The following is a 19,421-nucleotide window of genomic DNA, read 5'->3' on the forward strand; positions in this document are numbered from 1 at the left end:
TTATATATTTATTTTATACGTGTGTGTGTGTGTGTGTGTGTATATATATTTAAAGAGGCTTCAGTCCGGGCTCTGTGGCTCACACCTATAATTCCAGCACTTTGGGAGGCCGAGGTTGGCAGATTGCTTGAGCCTAGGAGTTCCAGATCAGCCTGGGCAACATGGCAAAATGCCGTCTCTGCAAAAAATACAAAAAATAAAATACAAAATTAGGCACACATGTTGGTGCATGCCTGTAGTTCCAGCTACTCAGGAGGCTGAGGTGGGAGGATTGCTTGAGGCTGGGAGGCGGACGTTGTAATGAGCCGAGATCGTGCCACTGCACTCCAGCCTGGGCAACAAGAGTGAGGCCCTATTTCTAAAAATTAATTAATTAATTAAAATAAAAAATATAAAGGCTTCAATCATGGCATTTAGCTAGTACTTAACTATTTATAATTCCGTCTCCCTTACTTTGTAAATTTCTTGAACCAGTAGTCACATTTTACCTCCAGAGCCTATGTATACTATATATAAGGTGCATGGAAAATACTGCTGATCACGTAGATAATTATAATAATAATATTATAGCAATAATGATAAGTAACATTTGTTGAATACATTCTGGGTACCAAGTACTATATTAAGCACTGAGTTAGAATTCACTGATAAGGAATACCTCCAAAACTTGGAGAATTTAAGTACATTGACCAAAATTAGACAACTAGTAAGAGGAAAGCTGGGTTTTTAACCTATGTGGCTTGACTCATAATCTTTTTGCTGGACTAAATGAATATGCAGCCCCATTTAATTATTTCAATTAAAGTTATAACAAAGCATCCAAATCAGATATTCAGACAAGAGAGGTACAATTAAATTATTTTCCCTCACAATTAGGCCATAGCACTTGTTTTCACTATTCATAAAACCAAGTCTAACTTCAATCAATCCCTGGTCAAAAAGCCACTGTGTCAGATCTGATCTTTTTATATATTAATAGGTATGGCTCTACTTATCTAAATAAAAGCATAAAAGGCCAAAACAAATTAATTTGTAAGAAAGAAAACTGACTTTTACTGCACTAAAAGATCGTAAGTTTAACTAATAAATAGTCATACTCCATGCATTTATGCAAATCTTTCAGTTCAATGATTTTGCCAGAAGATTCTTTTTCAATGAGGATTTTTGTAAAAGTAAACTCCTTTAGCTTAAAAGATTTAGGACATCCAACAGTCATTGGATGTATTAGATGCTTTATCAGTTTTTTATTAAAGCTATTAAACATAATGTATCATCAGCATTTTTTAATCACATTTTTTAAAAAGCTTAATGAACACATATTTTCTGCAATTATTAAAGTGTGGCCACAACCTTTACTCTATTAAAGGAAAAAAAAAGAACTACAGCATGAAGCTGCTGCCTGCTGGTGGTTGATGAGGAAGTGGGGCTTCTCTGGCAATGGCTGGGTCTCCTGTCTTCCCTATACACTGACACGACACATGTTTTACTTCAGTATCTCCTGAGGACTTACATATTTCTCTCACGTAGATCCTTTTTGCCTGCTTTATATGGTTCTTGCTCCCATCTATTAGCTGTCTCTATATTTCTTTTTAAAAAATTATATATACTACTTGCTTTTATCACACACACACAGACTTACAAGGCAGATCTAAGTAAGTAGCCAGCATCGTTATTGTCACCATGAAATAGTTGCTCAGATTCTTTCATTCAATAAGCTCAAAGCATTAAGCGATTAGCCCAGATAACAAAAAAAAAAAATTGTCCCAGTTAAATATCGTTATTGTTTTTCCCCCTTATTAATTCTTAGAAACTGCTTGTGCTTTAGAACAATAAACATATAAGATTAAATTTCTTCTCATTGTGTTTTAACAGACTAGCATTATTTGGGTAGTTTACTTTTTAATTCTCTACTTGCCAATTGACTAAATTCTATTTAGAATGCACTTACTGTTTTTAATGAAGCCATGAATCTTCAGGGTAAAAAAATACAAAATGGAATGAAGACTTAGACCGTTTTTTTTTTTTTCTTCTAGACTAAAACCACTTCTGTGTTGTTCTATGTTTGTCACTGCATCATGTGTCTCCCCCTACAGGTAAAGAGCAGGCAGCTGTACTAGTTTCACTGCTCCTGTAGAAGAATTTGTATTTTCCAAAGTCAAAAGCCAGAAGTCCTTTGCCTTAGGCTGCTGGTCTGTATGCCTCTGGGGTGTAAGAAGTAGATATAATCAAAATAGCTATAACTATAAAGACATGTCCAGTGAGAGGTTGGGATGAGAAATTTTCAAGCTCATATACAAATAATACAATGCCACATCTATTACTCATTAGTTAATATTAATACTTCATTTACTTTCTCTAAAACCTATACTTCCATGGTGGGTGTAAAGGCTACCCAAATCTAATGGGTTATTTTACTTTATAAAGGTGTAAGAAGGACCATGGACTCAAAAAAGGAACCACATGTTTATTCCTGGCTTTGTCACTAAGCAGCACCTTCTCTCACTAGGTCTCAGTTTTTTCATCTTTAAAATAAAGATATTTAAATAAGTTTCTTTCGAGTTGGGTCCTTGCGTGAAAATCCTCTAATTGAAGATGATTAAATAAACATATTGGAAATATGGAAATTCAGAAACATTGAAAATGGTACTGTGAAGATGTAGCAACATTTAATGAGATGGCTGCAGAACACTTGGCCTTGAGCTAACATTGTTTGAAAACGAAATGTTTGCAGGGACTGACAATGCTCCAAGCTACATGGCTGTACTTCAAAAATGGGATCACTGTCCCAATACAGGTATGGCATGGGCATCTCTGACTCTTTGCCACCCTCCCATGTTCCAACGCACTCTTTACTTCTGGTGTGCACCATACATTAAGGATGTATGTAGGTGAGCCTTACTCTAAGTGATAAAAGGATTACTAAAAATGTCATGCCAGGACTATGTGAAAACAAAATCATAAATGAAGTGTACCAAAGAAGCTGACACACCAATATTCTCTGCTACTTCTATTCTACCAGTTTTTAAATCAGATTTAGGAACAACAACAAAAAAGTCAGGCATGGGACAGGGCTGTAGGAAGAAACACTTGGTGAGTTCCTCATCACATTCAGAACTCTGTCCTTCTTTCTTTTCTTTCTTTCCTTTTTTTTTTTTTTTTTTTTTTTTTTTTGAGACGGAGTCTCACTGTGTTGCTCAGGCTGGAGTGCAGTGGCCCGATCTCAGCTCACTGCAACCTCCGCCCTCAGAGTTCAAGTGATTTCCTGTCTCAGCCCCCCGAGTAGCTGGGATTACAGGCACCTGACACCGTGCTGGGGTAATTCTTGTATTTTTAGTAGGGACGGGGTTTAACCATCTCGGCCAGGCTGGTCTTGAATTCCTGACCTGGTGATCCACCTGCCTCGGCCTCGCAAAGTGCTGAGATTACAGGCATGAGCTACCATGCCTGGCCTCCATTTTTTTTTTCTTTAGGAGACAAGGTCTCATTACATTGCCCAGGCTGGTCTTGAATTCCTGAGCTCAAGCAGTCCTCCCACCCTGGTCTCCTGAGTAGCTCGGATTATAGGCGTGTGCCACCATGCCCAACTTGAACTCTATCCTTTTATATAACTTATCTCCTTGAATTCTTGCAACAGTCCTAAGTGTTAGGTACTCAAATCTCCAAAATGAGGAAATGAAGCAAAAGGGAGAGACTGGATTCACATTCAGGCTCCAAATGACACACATCATCTTTGTCATACCACACTAAAGAGCAAAAGAGCTACTTAGTAGTAAGTCTCTTTTATAAATACACACTTCAAAGCCTTACTTTTAAGGAACTGTTAGATCATTTTAGACCTGTATGTTTGCCTACTATATATGGAAATAAAAACTGGTCAGTGACCTATCTGCTTTAAAACCCTAATGCTATAAAATCGAACTCTCGGCTGGGTGCAGTGGCTTATGCCTGTAATCCTAACATTTTGGGAGGCCGAGGTGGGTGGATCACCTGAGGTCAGGAGTTCAAGACCATCCTGGCTAATATAGTGAAACTCTGTCTCTACTAAAAACACAAAAAGTTAGCAGGGCATGGTGGTGGACATCTGTAATCCCAGCTAGTTGGGAGGCTGATGCACGAGAATTGCTTGAACCCAGGAGGTGGAGGTTGCAGTGAGACTCAGATCACGCCATTGCACTCCAGCCTGGGCGATAAGAGCAAAACTCTGTCTCAAGAAAAAAAAAAAAAAAATCGAAGTCTCCTGGCTTTAACACATGTCAAATGTAATAACCTTGAAAAGAGGAAGAGGGTATTGTAAATTCTATGGGACAACTCCTTAGAAAGCATGGTATGTCATATGTAGACAGCTGAAGTTCTTAACTCTTCTTTTTTAAAATTAGAGTTGGTTTACAGAAAAGTGATAGAGAATTAATGTTTCTCCGTCAAACAACTATGACTCAAAAGTGAGTTCTTAGACTTTGAAATTCATCCTGAACAACAGTGTATCATCTGTATCGCAAAGCCACCAGCAACTGTGAATTGTGATGAGAATAAAGGAGACAGTGCTGGGAGCAGTGGGAGACCCCATTTTGATGGGCACAAAGCAAGTGCATTCATTTTGGCCAATGTAAGGACCCATAAGCTTTCCTCTTATGATCCTGCAAGCTTGCTTTTCTCTCACTGTTCCCTTTCCTTCCTTTGTGTCTTTGTCTTATTCTTTCCATTACCCCTTGTTATGGACTGAGTGTTTGTGTGCCCCCAAAATTCATTTCAATATCCTAACCCCCTATGTGTTGATATTTGGAGGCTGGGCCTGTGGGAGGTGATTAGGTTGTGAGGGTGGAGCACTCAACATTCACAAATGAGACTAGTGCCCTTATAAAGAGCACTGATGCAACTGAGAAGAAGGTTCTCACCAGAACCCAACCGTGCTGGCATCCTGATCTCAGACTTCCAGCCTCCAGAACTGTGAGAAATAAACGTATGTTGTTTATAAGCCACCCAGTCTACGGTACTCTGTTAAGGCAGCCTGAACTGATGAAGAAACCCCTAGTTCTATCTATACGGTGGGCCCTAAAAACAAAATCAAGTAATAACAACAAAATGGAATTTAAAAAGATGTATTAAGTGCTGGCTCTGTGAGGCACTATGCTAAGAGCAACACATGTGTTCACTCATTCAACCCAACAACAACTGTAGGAAGCAGTGTCACTATATTATAGCCAAGGAAACTGAGCAGAGAAAGGGTATGCAACCTGCCCAGGGCCACAAAGCTCTCATGATAGAGCATGATTTGAGTTCTGGGCAGGCAAAGCAAACACGTGGTACAATTCTAGGGGGTACAAATGTATCGTGATGCAAATCTACACGTGGTACAAATCTATCGTGATGTTCTGTGGAGTTGCCCTCCAGAGGCACTTGGAGCTGTGTGCTCTAGCAGCCTTTTGGATGAGCCAGGAACTTAACTGTTAGGCTATACTGTTACTCTAGACCTTATTCCTATGTTGAGGGATGGACAGGCCTACATTTGTGAACCTGTACCTGGGGCCTCTAGTGACAGAAGCCACATGGAAACTGGTCCTCATGCTGCTCCAGGCACTAGGTCTGACCCCTATCAACAGGAACTCATTTATCTTAAGGGTTCCTCACTGACTCTTTTTAACACTTCTTTGCCCTTCCCAGGACTACTGCCAAGGTACAGCCAGGTTCCAACTTCAGGGGGAGTGAGCCTAGAGGGTGGGGCCTGAGCGGTCAGTTGCGGAGGGAGGAAAGGCACAAGCACTGCCTTTTCTGAGTGTCTCAAATCTTACTAATGTCAAAGTCTCAACCACTATTATTATTACTAGTACTGAAGTTTTAAAGGCCCACTTTTTCCAAAATGGGCTCAGAAAGGGGAACCTTCCCCTGCTACTGCCCTCATCCCTCCATCCTTATGCCATGTTCCCACCTTGGTTTGCTACGTTTGGGCAAGAAAAATGAATTCCCAGTTTTAGTCAGTTCATTTCCGGTTGTGCTTTGTGAGGAGCCCAGCGGCACTGAGTGGTAACAACAGTTAATTCGTTCCCCTTTCGAGATAAGGTATTTCTGTATCCCCCTCATCCCTAGGCCTCAGGTCAGGAGCTTGAGGGTATGAATGAGGCCATATTCACCTTAATTTCTTAATTTCTGTGACTCATAATTCCCTCTGGTATGGTTCCAGGGCCCCCTTACTATGTATACATTTCTAGGAGCTTCTGTGAGGTCTGTCACATATGCTTAAGATCAAGTCTGTGCCCTTTGAGTGTAGCTACTCTCTCCTGTTAATCTGTGTCTGGCATCTGCTGGGGTGGCTGGGCAGCTGCCCTGACCACTGAGCACCCAACCATCTGTTGTCAGACACAACAATTTCCACTGGTACCTGATGCTGCTCTTCTGGGAGACAGAATGCTGCTCCACCTGTGAGGCCAGCTCATACGTGACCTCAAGCTAAAAAAGCTTCCAGGAACCAAAATAGCACTGCATTCTGCCCAAACAGCAATGTCAGTTCTTGCTTATTACAAAATTGGGGGTTGAGGCTAGTCCCTCTTGATGGGGGTCAGATCTAGTGCCTGAAGCAGCGTGAAGACCAGCTTCCATGTGGCTTCTCTCACTAGAGGCCCCAGGTACAAGGTCATAAATGTAGGCTTGTCCATACCTCAACATAGGAAAGTGCATAGAAACAGAGGGATCCAGTTCCACACCTCCAACTCAGTTTAGCCTCATTTATATTGAATTTGAATTTTGGCAGAAGAAATCAGTTACTCAAAGTATTTTAGCATACAGGAATTTTTATTGTTCATCTCTCTTTCTCTCTCTTTTTTTTTTTTTTTTTTTTTGAGACAGTCTTACTCTGTTGCCCAGGCTGGAGTGCAGTGGCACAGTCTCAGCTCACTGCAACCTCTGCCTCCTGGGTTCAAGCGATTCTCCTGTCTCAGACTCCCAAGTAGCTTGGATTACAGGTGCTCACCACCACGCTAAGCTTTGTATTTTTAGTAGAGATGGGGTTTCGCCATGTTGGCCAGGCTGGTCTTGAACTGCTGGCCTCAAGTGATCCACCCACCTCGGCCTCCCAAAGTGCTGGGATTACAAGAGTGAGCCACCACTCCTGGCCCTATTGTTCATTTCTTGATCAATATCAAGAACAAAACTGGTTAACCATATATGTACTATAAAATGATAACTGGAAGTCATCACCAATAATATTTTGAAAGAGAAACATGAAGAAGAGAATCAATAATTTAACATTCATTGAAATATAAGTTCCACTTGATGACTTTCAGAAAAGATGACATTAACAATGATACCAGAATCAACTCTAATGTGGTGTCCACAAACAGAAACAGACATCTGGACAAGATAAAGTTAAATTTCAACCAAAGTGTACTCACTAATAACTTAATAAGAGCTCCTTAGCACATTATAGGTTGGAGCTAAAGGAAGACACTTGAATCCAATGAAGAATGTTTTAGTTTTGAGAATATGCTAATTTTCTTCTGGTAACAATTTTAGAAAACATAGGTTTTCTTTTCCAGGCCATTATTTTAATGAATCAATTGGGGTTTCAAGAAATAGTCAAAAGAGTTCAATTTGGTTTCAGGTTCAGCAAAATGAGATCATGCATTCTGTTTTTGGTTCAGTTGGGGTCAAGTTCTGTGCCTAAAACAGACTAATAGGAATTGAGATAATTTTATTTTTATGCACTTGACTTCTCTCATCTTTCCTCTTATTTTTCTTTCCCAAACATTTATAGATCCCTGTGTTTTGATCTCATTGAACTTTTTTCTGTATTGTATATTAACTTCTCTCCCCTCCCAAACTGAGTTTCTTCTCAGCTCTCTCAGTTCTTTATTGGACTACTGAAACAATGTTCCTTCCTACACACAAGTGAGATATTGATGAACCAACATGCTACTCCTTTTATTTATGCCTTCACTCTTATTAAACTAAATGATGACATATTATATCATGCTAATAACACATGTGTGGAACCAGAATGGGAAGCGACTTGAAAGTAACACCATCTCTCAAAACACAAATGCCCAGAGCAATGCTCAAATGAGTATAAGCACATAGTTAAATGGTTAAAAATAATGTACATCAGTAAAAAAATGTAAACCAGTAAAAATTTTCCAAATAACAGCTTAGACAATTTGTGAGATCAATGATAGAAATGATAATGTAGAGAAGAAAGAATTTATTTCTTTAACATTTTCAAATTGCAGCATGAAATTGGTGTTGGTGTTATATTGACTTTTGGCAGAAATGGTTTCTTCCTAGACACATGACGAATAAGCTCCAGATCTTTCTTACCTGTTATGGTGGCTTTGTTGATGGATGGTTGGTTGCACATGGGTGATCTTCTGACAAAGACAGAAAAATACAAAGCAGTAAATATGTGGGGCTTGTTGATTTGATCGCTCTCTGAGTCATTTCAGATACAGCCTTTTACTTTAAAGAATTATTTTTAAGTTTGGACATGCAAATGATTTCTTTCAGACCAGCCAGACAAGTCCCTAGGCGTTCTTTGTATTATGGCTCAGATCACACATGTCCAAAAAGAAAACAGTAAAATCTCACAGTGATTGACTTGGGGTAAATAAAGCTGATGTAAGTGTCACTGGGACATGAGAGAAGAGGAAATTCTTACTGATTTTATTGACTGAAGCCAGGGCGTACAGACTCTGAATTTGAAAAAGCAGTCAATGTATAATTGCTTTCCCTAATGCAGGGTTAAGAAATTTTTATTGTTGGCATATATTCTCATGATTGCCTGTACATTATTAGAAGTGAATGATTTATTGTAAACTATCTTATAATTAGAGAAGCTATTTGAACTTTTTCCTGTTTCCTTATATTTCCTTTCTTATATTCTTATATTTCTGATATCTTTGTTAGAGAGGTATATAAATGGCTTGTCCAAATAGATACAGTAGAGGCTTTAGAAATACTCTAAGCCAAAGGTACTTAAATAAATTCTATCTTGTATTCTCTAAGTTTTCAGATGTTTGCCAAGTTCCACAAAATGACTATAAACCCCTTGAAGAAAAAAGCATGTTGTCTGATTAACTTATATTCTCTACACAGCCTAGTACAATGCATCCAGTATTCAGTCAGTGCTTAATAAATTATGTTGAAAAGAATATCATTTATAAAGTATCCATCAACATTTTTGAAATATAACTTTATAAAGTTATTACTTGTAATTGACAGCTTTTAAAATATAATGATTTAAAAAACTTTTAGATACATTCAAAGATGTCTGATACATATATAAGGTATATAATAATTATATATATATATTGCCTCTACCAATGGCTAACACTTAATAAACACTTCCTGTGGATCAGACATTGCAAAATAAGCACTTTAAATGAATTATCTCATTTAATCCTCATGATAAGCCTTAAGGAAGTAAGTGTCATTGTTCTCATTTTACCAATGACAAAACCAAAACTTTGAGAATTTGAAGAACTAGCTTTAAGTAACAAAGGTGAGATTTGAACTAAATGAATGTGATCCTAGGGCCTATGCTCTGCTTTGTTGCCTTAGTTTTAGATGTTTTTGTGGAACCTGTATGCACAGCCTCACATATGTGCCGATAGCATCAGGCTCTTCAAATATGCCTTGCTGAGATGATGAATCTCTTAGCAGGGTGCGGGAAACTTGGGGAAAGCAGCCTGGGATTTTGTAAATTCTCACTAGTTCCACTCAGCCTCTGGCTCCCTTTCATTGCTCTTAAGTTTATTGGTATCAGTTTGTGATTAAAATTTTGTGTTTGATTGAAAATGCACCAAATTTTACTTCTGAATTCTTTTAGTTTTTTTAATTATAAAATAAAATGGTTAGGGGAAAAATGGGGAGAATTTAAACTCGATAAACTAAAAGGTTAATATTTTAAGCAACTGCTCTGAAATAGCTCTGGTCTATATACCAGTAATTATCTTCTTCTTTTTAAAATTAAAAAAAAAAATTTTCTGAGACAGGGTCTCACTCTGTTGCCCAGGCTGGAGTGCAGTGGTGTGATCATAGCTCATTGCAGCCTTGAACGCCTGAGCTCTAGTGATTCCCCCTACCACCTCAGCCTCTCAAGTAGCTGGGACTACAGGTGCATGTCACCATGCTTGGCTAATAAAACTTTATTTTTTTAAGAGATGGGGTCTTGCTGTGCAGAACAGAGTGTTACCTGTTACCTTCTTGCTAAGAGTTTATCATTCAAATAATCGATATCCTGATTATTCCTTTTTAGTTCTTGCTCTGTGAAAACTTAGAAACCATTGATTTTGTCTGGGAATGGTATGAAATTAATATTTCTACACTACTCTACAGTTTTGGAAAACCAAATGGTTGACTTGTTACTGATTATCTCCTTTTACTGTCAATCCTACAATTAACTGGCACTCAGGAACTTGATATCTGAACAGGTAATGGCAAGCAGAAAATATTAATCCTTTGATCCAGGGTTGCATCGATACCTCCTTTAATGACAAATGAGCCAGAACTCACTTGTGGAATAAAAAATCACAAAGGCAAAACAAAAGCAGAAAACCCAAGGTGACAGGAACCAGTAGTGTGTTAACAAGTCAGCAATGTGTGGGCCAGGTGCAGTGGCTCATGCCTATAATCTTAGCACTTTGGGAGGCCGAGGTGGGCGAATCACAAGGTCAGGAGATCGAGACCATCCTGGCTAACACGGTGAAACCCCGTCGCTACTAAAAATCCAAAAAATTAGCCAGGTGTGGTTGTGGGCGCCTGTGGTCCCAGTTACTCTGGAGGCTGAGGCAGGAGAATGGTGTGAACCCGGGAGACAGAGCTTGCAATGAGCCAAGATCATGCCACTGCACTCCAGCCTGGGCGACAGAGTGAAGAGACTCCGTCTCAAAAAAAAAAAAAAAAAAAAAAAAAGTGGCTTGTGCAAAGCAGCACATGCCTTCCACAAAATCCAAGGATGAGCTTGGAAATGTTCTAGCGGCTCTGTGAGTGCCTAGCGAGAAAGTTCTGGTTCCTCCAGGGTCATCATGTGATGAGGCAGAGTTACAGCACTTTGTTCTCACTGAACAGAATTGAGTTTAGCCGTGTATAGATTGAATCCTACTATTCTGATACCCAAAGAAGCCGATTTGGTTTGAATCAGTAATGGAGGCACAAATTTGCATTGACCAAAAGGAAGACCACAGTGGCCTTTACTTAGAGTCTGCCAGATAACACTGTTTGGTTAGATGTCACCCTGGGCATTGTCAAGGCAGAGAGGAAGTTCAGGCTTAAGCTATGATTTTCTGTTTTCTTCTAGCTCCTCCTTTCCATTTCAATCTGTTCTGTCCCTGTATGTCAGCTGAAAACTTCTGTCTTGCAGAGAAACAGGCCTCAGATCATCTCTGGAGCCTGACTGATCAACTATTTGCCTGCCTGCCACAGATTTAAATGCTGGTATCCAGGTGACTATATATAAAGGAAGCATAAACGGAGTTTCTTGTTCACCTTTTAAAGACAAAACTCCCAGTTTCCTGGGTAAAATTCAAGACTAAAAAGTTTGGGAGTGACAACCAGTAACTTCATTTCTTCCGCAGAGCTGAGACTTTCTAAGGGGGAGGTGACTGATCTTATAAGCTACCAAATCCCCAAAGCCCAAGGGGGCCGCTGAGGTCAGTGTGATATTGTGCGGCCATGTTACATGGAAAATGTGATTGGTAATGAAGGGGTACCTCAAAGCATGCCCTCAGATTTTACATGCTGAGTTACTACTTTACCCTTTCAGTGAATAGGCCTTTGCAGACTGGTAAGACTCTGTATTATACTAGGCACATGGAATACAAATGTGAACCAACTACATTCCTACTCACTGGGAACTGACAGTGTTCAGGAGCATCCCAGTAGACAAACAGGCAACAGGAGCACAGAGAGATACGTGCTAACACAGGAATCAGGTACGAGGTACAACCAGACAGAGATGGAAAGGCACGTCACTTTGATTAGGGCTTGTGAGTGTGTCTATGTTGGGTATTGCCAGGGGCAGTGCTCCAAAAGGAATTTTATTTAAGCTGCAATCCAAAGAATGAATGACAATTAGCCCAGTAGATGAAGAGAGGAAGAAGAAGATGAGAAGTGTTCGGGCTGAGAGAATAGGACTGTGAAAATTCATTATCTGGAAAAACAGAATCTAATGGGTTCCATTCCAATAACTTGCATTGTTACATTTATATTGATTTTTTAAAACTTTTTTTTCTATCACAAGAAGTACTTGAATAATGACCAGAGCTATTTTTAATAATAAAAACTGTGAATTTGGGAGGTCAATTTTATTATTATGAAATGGAAAGTTCAGATTTTTCATTGTTTTTAAGAAGTACTAACTACTATGAAATGTTATACACTTAGATACGTTGTAGTTCCGTCCGGGCGTGGTGGCTCACGCCTGTAATCCCAGCACTTTAGGAGGCCGAGGCGGGCGGATCACAAGGTCAGGAGATCGAGACCATCCTGGCTAACAGGGTGAAACCTCGTCTCTACTAAAAATACAAAAAAATGAGCCTGGTGTGGTGGTGGGTACCTGTAGTCCCAGGTACTTGGGAGGCTGAGGCAGAAGAATGGCGTGAACTCAGGAGGTGGAGCTTGCAGTGAGCCAAGATCGCGCCAGTGCACTCCAGCCTGGGCGACAGGGCAAGACTCCATTTAAAAAAAAAAAAAAAGTTGTAATATACTTATATTCACTATCCTCTTAATATTGATTTAAATGTTTTTTTTTTCCTTCTGGAAAATTATTTGAAGTTTGTATTTTAATATCTTATTTCTTATTAATAACAGATTTTTTTTTAAAAAAAGGACATTGAAATAACAGCAAACCAGTTTTCCATTTAATATTGAAAAATTACTTTTATCTTTTTAGATTTTTTTGCCTTTATCAAGAACCTGAAATGATAATCATTTCCCATCTTTCAAATGCTTTCCCTGTTGTCATATAAACCACAATTCTATTAATTGCTCCATGAATGCTGCTGATCTGAAAGTCAGTAACAGCAGGAGAATCAAAGGTCTTTGCTATGAGATGTCACTTCTCCAAATCATCGTTGTCCTGAGAGGATGACTTTCATCTGATCTTAAGGTGTGATGAGATTATTCACCCACGGTTAATTTATGAAGTAAGCCAAAACTATAAAGTTACCCTGAGTGTAAATAACTGGGCAGAGGACTGATCATGCCAGATGATTTCTGACAGATGGAATCACCATATTTATTTGTCATACTGCTTCATTTCTGATATTAGAACCATCACCACAAAGTATTTATAGAAAATTAACAGGACATCATATGACTTAGTATACACGGTTAGACAACGTGGCAACAACACAGAGAAGTCTAACATATTGCCTTGGGTTCAATCAAGTTGAGAAAACTTATATAAAAGTTCAGCAAAAAGAGGGGAAAAAAGGATATCTTACTTGCTAGGTGCTCGATCTTGCAAATTAGTTAATGCAGCAAAGTTGTTTCGTACAGTTCGCAGACTGGCCAAGACCTACAACAAGAAAGGATTCTTGAAACTTCTTGAACTAAGGCCATTTTAAATACACTTGAAAATGGTTTGTTAAGAGAAAACTTGATATTGCTTGAAACTTAGTTTCATATACCACTAAAGAATCTCCCAACACTTAGTGAAGTTTGTAGGTATCCACAGGAAATCCAGAGAGGCCAGACTGCAGGGATTTTCCAGAAATCTCTCCCTATTGTCTGTGAATATGGTGACAGTAGCAGCAGTTTCCACAGTATTTCTGGGTTCCTTAGTCACCAAGACAATATTCCAGGTGATATACAGATAACATGATTGCATTTTATGCACATTTCAAATAGTATAATATAAAATGCTAATAAATCTCACTTTAGGGATAAAAAAGTTCCCTACTCCCAGATCTCTTCAAAAATTGATTAAGAATCCCATAATTTTAAGTTGGCAATTGAAGTGAATTTTAAACTGTTTTTCTACCTTTGCTACATGGCTACTCTAGCTAGTAAGCAGACATTGCTTTCTTTTGTTAAGGTTATCTGAATTGTGCATTGTAAGAAACTCTCAGGGATGCATTTCCTATGTAAAATGCTACTGCCCTGTACATGCACAATGCTTGGCACACAGAAGATACTCAATAAAAATTGGTTGACTAAATGAATACATAGACACAACATGCCCACACACATGACAAGGCAGGACCAATAGGCATCACTATCTCTAACAGTCACTTTTTCTAATTCCATGTGGAACTAAAAAGTAGCCAACGGACTGGAAGTGAGCCTAGGAGAAGGTTCCAAGAGCCTTTTCTCCTTCTTCCCTCCTCTCTTTTTCCTGAAATGGGCAAGTTTCCCCAGGGTCAAACCCATATTAGATGGGATTATAGGTGATTTGGGTGACAGCTAGAGTGCTAAGTTTATGTAAAACACAGATTCCAAATGTCTGAGTAGGTATTATATAACAACCCAGACTGTCTGGCTCTGTTATGTAGTAAATGTGTGAACTTGGACTAGATATGCAACCTCTTTGTACCTCAGCTTCCTAACCTGGAAAACTGGGATGGTGATACCTACCTCGTAGAATTGTGAGGAGTATATGGAATGACAGGTTTGGTGCCAAGAACAGTGCCTGGCAAATAGAAAGCTTTCAGCCAATATTAGCCCATGATGGCAGCGTTACTTTTGACTTAATGACTTGGCATGCACATGGGAAATTTACTTAATGCTTAGCATTGGTAATTCAAGAGTCCAATTTTTTAATTGCTCCAAGGGTTCCAGAGTTGTTCTCAGAAATTTTTCATCTGGCACGGACCTAGACTAAAATCAGTCTAATTTTTTTTTTTAAAGACAAAAATGTCCCAGACTCTGTTTTGTTGTTGTTGTTTTTGATTATGAAATTGATGTTCGTTTGTATAAGTCAATGGAGAGCTGTGTACACTTTGGGACAGTGACGTACAGCATTTTCCCCTAAAGGAGTTAATGCTGCTTCCTAAGAAGCCAACCGTGATTAACTCAGTCACTGGAAAAACCTGGCTCATTATCTCATATAAACAACCCACAGCTCTGAAAGGTCACGCTGCCTATGATGGAGTATTCAAATAGCCAACTGCTGACATCAGACCACGATGTCTTTCATTAGGCATGAAATCTTGAATGATGCAGAAGTAAATCGGATAAATGATCCACTGTCATTAAATCATGCAGGCTTAATTTATGTTTTAAGAAGTGAATATCAAACACACTAATGAAGGCTTTAAGATAAAATCATTGCACCAGCTAATTGATCCCTTTCCTAGGCAAAATGTTTAACTCCAGAATTCTGAGAGTTTTATTCCCATACATAATAGTTAAGTTCATTGCAGTTGACAGCTGGGTAAATAGGCATAGAGCTGCAGGCAACTTATTTTCTATGGCCATTTGAAAGGAAACATCAGTTACGAAAAGAAAAATTTCTGTAGAGGAGTTTTTGCCTCTGTTATAATACTAATTTAATAAATAATCTAATTTAATATTATTTTGTCTTGGTTTTTAGTTTAAAATTTATTTTTGTATAATTTATATCTTGACATGCTTCAGAATTTAAACAAAAGAGTACAAAGCAAAAAGTCTCCCCTTCAATGATTGAGATAAAAATCAAAATTATTGTTATTTCTGAAAAGAGGCAATAGAAACAGATTAACCTGGGGAGGGACATTCAGGGAACATTAAAATACTGATACTGTTCTATTTCCTAAACTGTTCATTTTAGTGTTATTCTTTATATTTTACATAATTACCAGCTATATTCTCTTATATATATGAAATACTTCAAAATAAAAAGTGAAAAAAGAAATCTGTCTACCAGTCTGTCCTTCAGACATTCAGTTGCCTGGCCACTAGCAATCAGCTTTTAGGTTTTCTATCTTAAAGTTGATTTTTGACAAACACCGTTGCAATAAATAACCTGGTAGAGAAGTTATTTCCTATGCATGCCAGTATTAGATTATTTATTGTGTGTGTGGATTTATTTATTTATTTATTTATTTTTGCAGTAGGACAAACAGTATTTTATAAATTTTATGTTTGGTGTTAACTATTATCTTCTACAGTATGACATGTATGCTATTTATTGGCAGAAGTGTAAATAACATTTCTAGATAAATCTTATAAGGGAGTGTTGTCTTGGGCCTCGCTGACTGACTCTTGGTGTCGTCATCACTGTTATCACTGTGTTAGTCTTTTAAGCTTTCACTTTCATTGCAGGGCACAAAGAGGGAGCATCTGTTATTGTAGGCTGTGGGGAGAACTATAAACCGTTTTACTGAAGCCCCTAAATTAAAATTTCATTGATCTTTGCTTTGTTCAGGGCAGTCCTCACTTCCCCTGAATTCGACTCTTTAAGAACTGTAGTAAAAGCTTTAATGCTCCTTTTACAATTGTCCTTACTTCTTAATGCTTGCTAACCAAAAAGGTCCCTGAGGTTTCTTCCACAGAGCTCATTGGTTAGAAAATTAAGGTCATTTCTTTCTCTTCTGCCCCACCAAGCAAAAGTATAGCCAGTAAATGTCAAAAATACATTAGGAATCATGAGAAATATATATTCCTTAGGAAAGAAACACTGGTAGTTTTACAGAAAAATTTTAGACAAAGATGGTTCATGTATTAGCCCATGGGGAAGAATTCAATGTTATTTACATACACTATTCTCGGATCTCCTTAGGTGCTTCTAAACATTTATTAAACAGTAGGAATCACTGAAAATAGCAGGAAAATGCAGTTATCATTTAACACTTAAACAGCTGAACATTATAGCCTAAGAAAAAGAGGAAAATAAATGGTTTTGAGGATTGTTTTTCGTAACCATATACACTTGCTAACACTAGATGGCGGTAAAATACAGACCATGAGGTGGAGGTGCCACTGGCGGTGGAGACAGCGGGAACCCGCGCTGGAAGAGATTCATCACTTCGGTCTTACTCCGGAAAAAGCCGGAAAAAGCCGGAGTCAAGTTATGCTTATTTACAAAATAGAAAGGTCATTTTTATGAAAAGAAAATCTCTTTCCAAGTTATGTTTTGTTTAAACCGTATGAAATTGCTGGTTTGTACACCAGAAATGGTTGATAGACAATTTTATACGGTTCGATCGTAAAAAGAACTTAGATGTCCAGAAGACAGTAGCTGTAATTTAAACTAATTAAGGCTAAAGAAAAGCTAAAAAATCAGCACCAAATGAAACGAGGTGACTATCTTCTTTCACAGCCTGGCAGGGAGGGCCTAGCACAGTCTGCAAGCTTGGGGATGGTGATGAGGCCACAAGATTGTTGCTGCTGGGTGAAGTGGCTGAGGGACAGGCAGGGATATGAGAATATTGGTTATATTTTATTACCAACTAAATGGTAATATTGTATAGTATTAATAACTACTGCATTTTTTATCCTAGAAGTCTCCCAGGTGCTTTACTTTGGTTAGAGTAAAGGTAAAAAGATGTAGTTGTTGTTCCTACCCTGTATTTTTTTTATTTTTATTTTTTTTGAGACGGAGTTTTGCTCTTGTGCCCCAGGATGGAGTGCAATGGCGCGATCTCGGCTCACCGCAACCTCTGCCTCCCGGGTTCAAGTTATTCTCCTGCCTCTGTATTTTCAAATCAGGAATATCTCCTTAGTCTGAAAGATGTGAGGGTTTCTCCAGGGATCCAGCATAATGCTTGGGTTTCCCTGTTTTCTCTTTCATCAGAGTCTACTTCATTTAACATTACACACTTCCACATGAGAATTCTAGTCAACTTAGAGTTTTACTACAGGGTAGTTGTGTCACAAATCCTGGGATCACTGAGTCCGGAGGCAGCTGACTGCAGAGAAGGGTTTCCTACAGTTTATCAGCATTGTGCCTCCTTAGTGCTCCTTGGCCCCCAAGAACTCTGGCCAAGAAAAAACGGTCAGTTGCTGAGTGCACTCCAGTGGGATTCCTCTCTAGCCTTGGTGCCTAAGGAAACACCCACACCAAAAGATTTCAAGACAAACACAAGAGAATACTTTAACAATTGAAATAAAAAAAATTTAAAGCTGTCACTTTCTCTGAGGACCAAAGGGATTCTGAGCTTATAAGGGAAAGCATAAGAAATCAGAGATGGAAGAGAGTTTAGGTTAAACACCAGCAAGAATTTCTCGCCCTGACAGTGTTTTAGACAACAGGATAGACTGTGGAGAGATACTATAGGATCCTTTCTGAAAATTACATCTATCCAAGATGTTTCAGGCTTTAGCCTGGTCAAAAATGTTCAATATATCTTTGCATGGCTTCCTAAATTCCTCTATTTTAGGATTTTATTCTTCTCACGTCAAAGGAAACCATGATTTGGAAAGACCAGGGAGAGATCCTTTTGTGTTTTGGAGATGGACTCAGGCATAAAGAAATGAGTTCTCAAGAAGAGGCAGAAGATGAGATGGATTTGAGAGAGGATCTTCGAACACTTTCGACAGGGGAGGGCCATTTTTAGGAGCCATAGGAAAGAAAATATGCACAGAAAAATAAATCTAAAGGGTATGAAGGAAAATGTCAGTAGCAGTTATTTTGGGGTTTGGAATTTTAGAAAATTTTCCTTTTCTTTTTCTTATTATTTTTCTAAACTTTTTATGCAAAAAGTTTTTATTTCATGTTTTTTTTTTTTTTTTTTTTTTTTGAGAAGCATAGCTTTTTCATTAGGGTTTAGTGTAAAATTCCAATCTTCAAAGCATGCTAGGAAAAGTGGATAATTCTTTGGCCTACTTGGCTAAATATTTTTCTGAGTGACTTTTCTAAAATCAGTTGTTTTCTGTCCTTTGGTGAAAGCAATTATGATATATCAGGACAAATTAGATTGGTATCACTTCAAGTGACATAAATATCTCATGTTTTTAGTTTTAAATAGTTAATGCTAAAATAGCATTTACCGTTAAGTGGTAAGTGTTCTACTTTGTATTAAAGAAAATTTGAGGAGTTAGTTATTGGGTCAGCAAAATATGCCAATCACGTCCAACAGGGTTTAAGAGAAGGCTACTTAAACGTACTCACTGGGACTTCTCTCTTACCCACCTCCCCATAGATGCTCTACCAGTGGTGAAACTCTTCAGGTTTAACAGTTTTTTGTTTTGTTTTGTTTTTAATTCTAGTGGGGCTTTCCAGGTCTTATACTCCAGTAAAAGGCCATTTGTGATAATCGTGATGAAGCCACTTAAAAAAAAAAAAAATCAGCAGCCTCTTGAGTAATGACCACTCTCTACAAGGTATTGTGAGTCACTTAGCTAATCATAAGCAAAGTCTTAATATATTATGGGATTATTTTTGGGCATCAGATATGCCTATAAATTATACAGAGTTGATTTATATTCCAAGTTCTATTTTCAAGTATACTAAGTACACATCTTTTTTATTTAAATAGCTTACTAATATGGACTAAATGGTTTGCCAAATTTCCTAT

At 38.3% G+C, this 19,421-nt stretch overlaps 1 protein-coding gene across 5 annotated transcripts in view; it reads right to left on the bottom strand.

Annotated features, from left to right (window-relative positions):
- PDE4D (phosphodiesterase 4D, cAMP-specific) overlaps nt 1–19,421 on the bottom strand; it is a 1,430,592-nt gene that overhangs the window by 198,660 nt on the left and 1,212,511 nt on the right. For all 5 annotated transcript variants that reach the window (XM_011998004.1, XM_011998011.1, XM_011998038.1 and 2 more), the window contains 2 exons: nt 13,428–13,501; nt 8,305–8,354 (listed from right to left, as the gene is read on the bottom strand). In XM_011998004.1, the coding sequence (XP_011853394.1) occupies nt 8,305–8,354; nt 13,428–13,501 (124 nt within the window). The remainder of the gene's footprint in view (nt 1–8,304; nt 8,355–13,427; nt 13,502–19,421) is intronic.

This window comes from Mandrillus leucophaeus, unplaced genomic scaffold (genome assembly GCF_000951045.1).
Source record: "Mandrillus leucophaeus isolate KB7577 unplaced genomic scaffold, Mleu.le_1.0 Scaffold1150, whole genome shotgun sequence".
NCBI lineage: Eukaryota > Metazoa > Chordata > Mammalia > Primates > Cercopithecidae > Mandrillus > Mandrillus leucophaeus.